At 40.8% G+C, this 6,461-nt stretch overlaps 1 protein-coding gene across 1 annotated transcript; it reads left to right on the forward strand.

Moving 5' to 3' along the window:
- The first annotated feature begins 1,196 nt into the window (after window positions 1-1,196).
- LOC102782710 (uncharacterized) lies at window positions 1,197-5,249 on the forward strand. The gene is made up of 3 exons (XM_035915513.2): window positions 1,197-1,322; window positions 1,573-2,042; window positions 2,650-5,249. The coding sequence occupies exons 2-3, from the start codon at window positions 1,610-1,612 to the stop codon at window positions 4,032-4,034; spliced, it is 1,818 nt and encodes a 605-aa protein (XP_035771406.2). The 5' UTR covers window positions 1,197-1,322; window positions 1,573-1,609; the 3' UTR covers window positions 4,035-5,249.
- The last annotated feature ends 1,212 nt before the right edge of the window (window positions 5,250-6,461 follow it).

Raw genomic sequence — 6,461 nt, forward strand, 5'->3', positions numbered from 1 at the left:
TAGCAATGGCTTACAACTGAAGTTTTAGTAAAAATAAGCGTGCTGTAATGGTAACGTTTTAATGTTGAGGTAAAAGTAATTTACAGTGATTTTAAATTTTTAAATCTGACAGTTATGAGTTCAAAACTGCAAATGACTTGCCCAGAAGGTACTGCCTAATACATCGGTGTAACTTTGTGCTGAACATTGGGGGGGTCAAGATCTCTGTCTAAAGAAATAAGTAAATAAATCTGGGTAAATTCCTAGATGATTAAACATGCAACTAATTTGCTGTTAATACCTGAAATGAGTAAAGAAAACAGCTTATTTATGCAAGATAATTCATAATTTTATTAGGGGGGTTATATTGGTTCGGTCTTTTTATGGGGGGGGGGTCATAACCCCCCCCTGGAAATTACGCCCCTGGCCCAATACGATGTTTTGGAGGAGAGCTGGAAAACCCTACAACATATTTATACCTGGTACAGACTAATGTGCTTCTAATTGAGAAGCCTAAGTATTTCAAGTTCTTGCATACATTTTCTGATGCAACACATCAACAGTGATGCAATCTGGTTTCAGTGAGTGTTTTGGGTCGTTCAACATCATACACCCTCACCCAGGCCCTGACTGTCCAAGTAGCAATTGTCATCCATGGATTGGTCCGCTTGATCCATAGGCTGCTTGGCACCTTCTCTGCTGTATCTGTGGCGTTCTTGATTGCTCTATGGTTTTGGAGTCCTCTAGTGCCCAGACACTTCAGTGCCTGCAGAGACTGGCCTGCAAAGCCTCTGCATCTTTACCTCCCCTGGCCCTGCTTTGGCATTCAAGGCAACAGCAAATCAAATAACCACTTGCCATCAAGGATATGTATCTGACAAATCTACAGCAACTGTGTAATGCTCTCATGTCAATATGTAATGTTCCCAAAACTTTGTTGACTCTATACCATGAATAATTAGGACAAGGGAGGTTGTAACGCAGTATTATCAAGGTGAACTTAATGAATTGACCAGTGAGAATTTGTTAAAACTGAGGATATTTTTCTTTTTGTAGTTTTTTTTTAATTTTTTATCTTTCTTAACCCATCTACGTCACGTATAGCATGACAGATAACATGATGCAGGATGGCGTGATTTGTTGTGATGCTTGTTTTTTTGTAGCTGTCACTTTAAAAGCGGGTTCAAGGTAAACAAGGCTGATGTGCTCTGGTTGGCCAGCACCAGAGGAAGTGTGCGGTGCTCTTCCTGTGTTTTTATCCATTTATATCTGATGCAGGCTGCCAGTAAATGGTCGCTTAAATGTGAAGAAGCTGCTGCGGCTTAAGCGCCCGATTTAACACTGTGAGTCTCTTCTTTGTGGCGGAATATAAGCGAAACGGTGACAGTTGCACAGCTGTAGGAAAGTAAACGGCGTTAGCCTATTGCTAGGCTAATGCTTCTTAGCTAATGTGAGCTAACAAAGATCAGATAACCAGAATCAGGGAATATTTAGATGACGCTTGCTTCTATTCCCTGTGTTTCTCGGACTGCCTTTTAAATCTAAGTGTCCATCGAGATATTCGACATAACGGTGTTTTCCTCTGCTCCACAGCACGCCACGACGAAACCTTAATGGTGATTACGTGAAGATGAAATCCACAAAAGGGGAGGCAAAGATAGAAGAGACACAAAGCGATGCGGTCACTATTAAAGCTGAGCATAAATTAGAGCAGGGGAGTGATGGCGAGGAAGGCTTCAGTGAAGTATACACTAATGGGCACGGCCTCCATATCCAGATAAAGGAGGAGCCACATTCGCAGGAGATCAGCGAGGAGCACAGTGAAGGCACAGAAGACTGTTTAGACACTAAGCCTGACACTATTACTGATGCTTATATTTCACAAGGACACATAAAGGAGGAGTTTGAGTCCTGCCATTCACCACATTATGAATTCACTGAAGCTGCTGTCAAGGAGGAGCCGGAGTCCTGGGTCAAAGAAGAGAGAGAGAGTGAAGAAGAGGTGGAGGATGCAAGCAGCGCCCAAGAGGGGTTTGAAGAGGGAGAGGAGGAGGCTTGCAGAGGTAGAGACCGACTTTAAGTCTGGGTGTTTTCTCTTTCTGCTTTTAGTTGTTATTCACCTTTTCCAAATTTTACAAATAGCCAGTTTTAGCTTGAAAAGTATGTATAAGAAACACATTAATGCAAGCTCTAGAGGTGTATCTGCATTTGCATTTTTTTAATCAGCTAAGGGTTAAATACATATGTTTTTAAAAAGTTAAGAAATAACATGAGCACTGTTAGTGATCCTTAAGCTAGACACCCTCATTGAAGGGAATAGCAAGACAAGAAAATGGAAAGATTCTGACCAAAAATTACATTAAAACAATCCAGATCCAGGCACTGAATATATAGTTATGGTCAGAAGTTTACATAGCCTCACCATGGGCATGAATTTAGGGCTTTAAATTATTTATTTGAGCTGTTCTTTTTCAAGAGTGGAATTATTGTACAGCATACATCTTTAATAACTTTAAAAACAAAAATTGGGTGCAAATTCAGTGATACAGCTTAAATGTCTTTATTATAAATCAAGAGAGTTTCCTATTACTGTAACAGGAAAAGTCTAATCATACATTCTTACCTTTGCTTGATGTGACTCCTGTCTATTTTTTTCTCACTCCTATGTAGAGTCATCATCCGAGTTTTTTCCATGTCCGCACTGCACTGTCTCCTTTACTGACTTGGACTTCCTGGAGAAGCATGTTAAGTGGGTCCATCAGAAACAGTACCTTGCGAAACTCAACACATGCATCTCAAGCCGCACACTAAATCTCATCCCCAAATACAGCTGCGGTGCATGCAGCAGTACCTTTAACTCTAAAGTACACCTCAGGGTCCACGTACGTGAAGTCCACCCTTCTGCCCCTCCCCGCAGGCTTCACCCTTGCCCAACCTGTGCTCGCAGCTTCCAGTACCTGAAGAACCTAAAAAATCACTGTCAGCGCTGGCACAACATGTCTGTGGTTACTAGAGGAGGATATCTCAGTTGTGCTGATTGTGGAAAGAGTTTCAAAACTACCTGGGGTCAAGGACCTCATTTGTGTCATGAACTAGATAGTACAGAGCCTGAAGATAAACCAATCTGTCTGGACACTGGTGTGGAGTGTCCAGAATGTGGTAAGAAAGTGCGCACACCTCAAAGCCTGGAAGACCACATGCGCACCCACACAGGCGACCGGCCGTTTGTCTGCAAGGATTGCGGCAGGAGGTTTGTAGAGCGCAGCGGCTGGCGACAACACATGAAAATACACACAGGGGAGAAGCCCTACAAATGTCAGGTGTGTGAGAAAGCCTTTTTAAGGTCCCACCATCTTAAGTGCCATTTAACAACACACTCTGGCAAGAAGGAATATTCCTGCTCGGAATGTGGAAAGGAGTTTGGATTGAAGTCTAGCCTGGATCTACACCTGAGGACACATTCAAGTGAAAGACCCTTCCACTGCAATGTGTGCGGGAAAAACTTTAACACTCAGAGAAACCTGAGGGTTCACACTAAACTTCATACCAATGAGAAAGCTCATCAGTGCGGAGACTGCGGGTTGAAGATCGGAGATCTCGGCGCTTTAAAAATACACTTACGAACACACACTGGTGAAAGGCCTTACCACTGCACTGTCTGCGGCAGTAGGTTCATTCGCCTTGCCCATTTAAGAAATCACCAACGCACCCACACTGGTGAGAGACCCTACAAATGTACTGAATGCGATAAGAGTTTCACACAGTCCGGTGACTTGGTGAAACACAAACGGATACACTCTGGGGAAAAGCCCTTTGAATGTCCCGAGTGCCACCGCTGTTACACTTCATCTGGTGATCTGGGGAAGCACAGGAGGAGTCACACTAACCTGCGCCCCTACACATGTCAAGAATGTGGGAAAAGCTTTCGCCTGTCGGGCCATTTGAAAACTCACATGTTAACTCACACGGGCGAGAAGCCGTATTCTTGCCCTAAATGCCTCCGCAGGTTTGCCCGCTCTCACCATCTTTCCGGTCACGTTGCCAAATGCCGCTAAGCTTCAATGAGAAGATTGTAAATAGGACAGTGCTGACTTTAAGTTGCAAGTAAAAGTACACTACCCAGTCTGTTTTTGTTTGGTTTTTTAAACTTTTTTTTTTTTTTTTTAAATGAATGTGTTAAAACGAACTCTTATTTCTAAATGTAATGCATGAAATTTTTTACACATCAAAAGTAAAAGGCTGTCGTCACGCTGCCGTGCAGGCAGCGGAGCGGCGTGGGGAACCAAGTTTGTGTAAAAATCTGAGTTCAAATCTCAGTGAGCTCAATGTAAAGGTCAGAGGTCAGCATTTCTGAAAATCATCTAGTATTTTCAAATGTATGCCATAGGTCCATCTACAAGGAGGCAGATGGGTAGAACTGGCGGTTGCCAGTAGTTTTTCTTTTAACGGCACTGTCTCAACAATAATCTGTTTTTGCAAAACACTATAAAGATAGCTTGAACAAATCATATGAAATTCTGCTAATGGATTGTTTTTGTTCTTCCACTTGTTGATTACTAAATTATCTGTAATACATCAATGAAAGTTTGAAGTGCAAGGTGTATCCCTGTATTTATTGCTTTTATATATTTATTTTTAGTATTATGTTTTATTGTCTTTAATTTATATAATTAATGTTGTGGATGGTTTTAACGTCATTCTGTGTCGTTTTGGTTTTGCTGTGTGAAGCGCTTTAAGCTGCATGTTTGTCTGAATGTTTGTGTGTAAATAAAGTGAAGTTGAGTCACTTTATGTGACGAACGCATTAACACTGAGTCACGTGTGAGATCTAGCATCAACCTAACACACGCAGAACAGATCATCTTACAAATGCAGAATTAGCTTATGATTGATGTTTTGCCTTTTTCTTTTTTTCCCCCGACTTGGCAGTAAATGGGTTATGTTAGGTTTGGGGTTTTTTTGTTTTTATTTTTTGCACTGAAAAAAGAAGGAATCTAATTACGTCACCATCTTAAAAATAATAAGCAGAAGTAGAAGTAAGAGTGTAGACTGTTATTTTTTTAGTAGCTGGCTAATTCATTGGCCAAAATTGTGTAATTATTTTGGGAGATGATTATATTCTTGAAAACCTATTGTGCATGTAGGACACATACAAAAATTCTGGATATTCTTCCTGTACAGTTGGATTATTATTAAATCAGTCTTGCATTTTAATGCCTTATTACAGTTTCTTTTATCCTTATACTGCAATGTTGTGTGGGCAGCCACTTGTCTCACCAATCTTAATAAAATTGAAAGAATTTTGAGAATAATTTGTTGTGCTAATGTTTTTTAAGACATTTTTTTGGTTTTAGTTTAATGTTGATGAGTCTGACGGTATTGAAGCTTCCTCTGAGGTATGTAAGAAATTTCTGAATTTCTTTGTGGAAAAGGTGAATAACGCCAGGCCTCAGAACACACCACCTGCTCTTGACCCTTCAGTCCCTGTTTCTTGCTCTGCTGTTTTCTACCAGTTTAAGCCTGTAACTTTCTCTTTATTCTATGAGGTTGTTAGTCATCTGAAGCCCTCAGGTTCCCCTACTGATGTTGTTCTTCTTCAATTATTTAAAGAGGTCGTTTCTACTCTTGGGCCATTCATTCTTGTTATTGTTATTACCAGTTTCTCATCTGGTATTTTTCCTAAGATTTTGAAGCATGCTACAGTTCAACCTCTGCTTTAGAAAACTAGCCTGGATCCCTCTGTTTTATCAAATTTTAGGCCTATTTCCAAGCTTCCCTTTTCTCTAAAATTCTGGAGAAAATGACATATAATCAGCTGAAAACCTTTTTAAATGAAAATAATGTCCTTGAGATTTTTCAGTCTGGTGTTAAATCTCTGCATAGCACCAAATCTGCATTGCTTACGGTTGTTAATGACGTCCTCCTGGCTACAAATGTAGGGGATCAAGTGATCTTGGTTCTCTTAGACTTAACAGCTGCCTTTGACACAGTGGATCACAATATTTTACTATTATTCTTGGTACACTGTGTAGGCATTCATGGTACCGCTCTGAAGTGATTTAGGTCTTACCTGGCTGAGAGAACATTTTGTGTCAGTCTTTCAGATTTTAGATCCTCCTCAGCTCTAGTCTCATGTGGGGTACCACAGAGATCAATACTTGGACATCTGCTTTTCTCCCTTTTTTTTAGAAGGCCAAAAATTGCTTTCCATTAATATGCAGATGATACGCAGGTTTATATGCCCCTAAAAAAGACAAATGACCACTACATGCAAGCGCTAAATGACTGTCTTGAGGAAGTGAAAGCTTGGTTGGCTCTTTGGGTCAGGTGTCACTGGTGGCTTCTTTCCTGTGGACATCGGCCCTCTAGCACATCTTGTCAAAAGATGATTTCAGAACAGTAATCCATGCTAAGTAATCCATCCGACTGGATTACTGTAACTCATGGTACCTTGGTATTAGGCAGTCATCCTTGTCACGTCT

This window comes from Neolamprologus brichardi, chromosome 11 (genome assembly GCF_056152115.1).
Source record: "Neolamprologus brichardi isolate AB-2024 chromosome 11, ASM5615211v1, whole genome shotgun sequence".
NCBI classification, from domain to species: domain Eukaryota; kingdom Metazoa; phylum Chordata; class Actinopteri; order Cichliformes; family Cichlidae; genus Neolamprologus; species Neolamprologus brichardi.

Bases quoted from the DNA above. Each gene is read 5' to 3' on its own strand.
- LOC102782710 (XM_035915513.2), top strand. From the start codon at position 1,610: ATGAAATCCACAAAAGGGGAGGCAAAGATAGAAGAGACACAAAGCGAT. The intron at 2,043-2,649 runs GTAGAGACCGAC...ACTCCTATGTAG, and splicing joins AGAGGAGGAGGCTTGCAGAG to AGTCATCATCCGAGTTTTTT.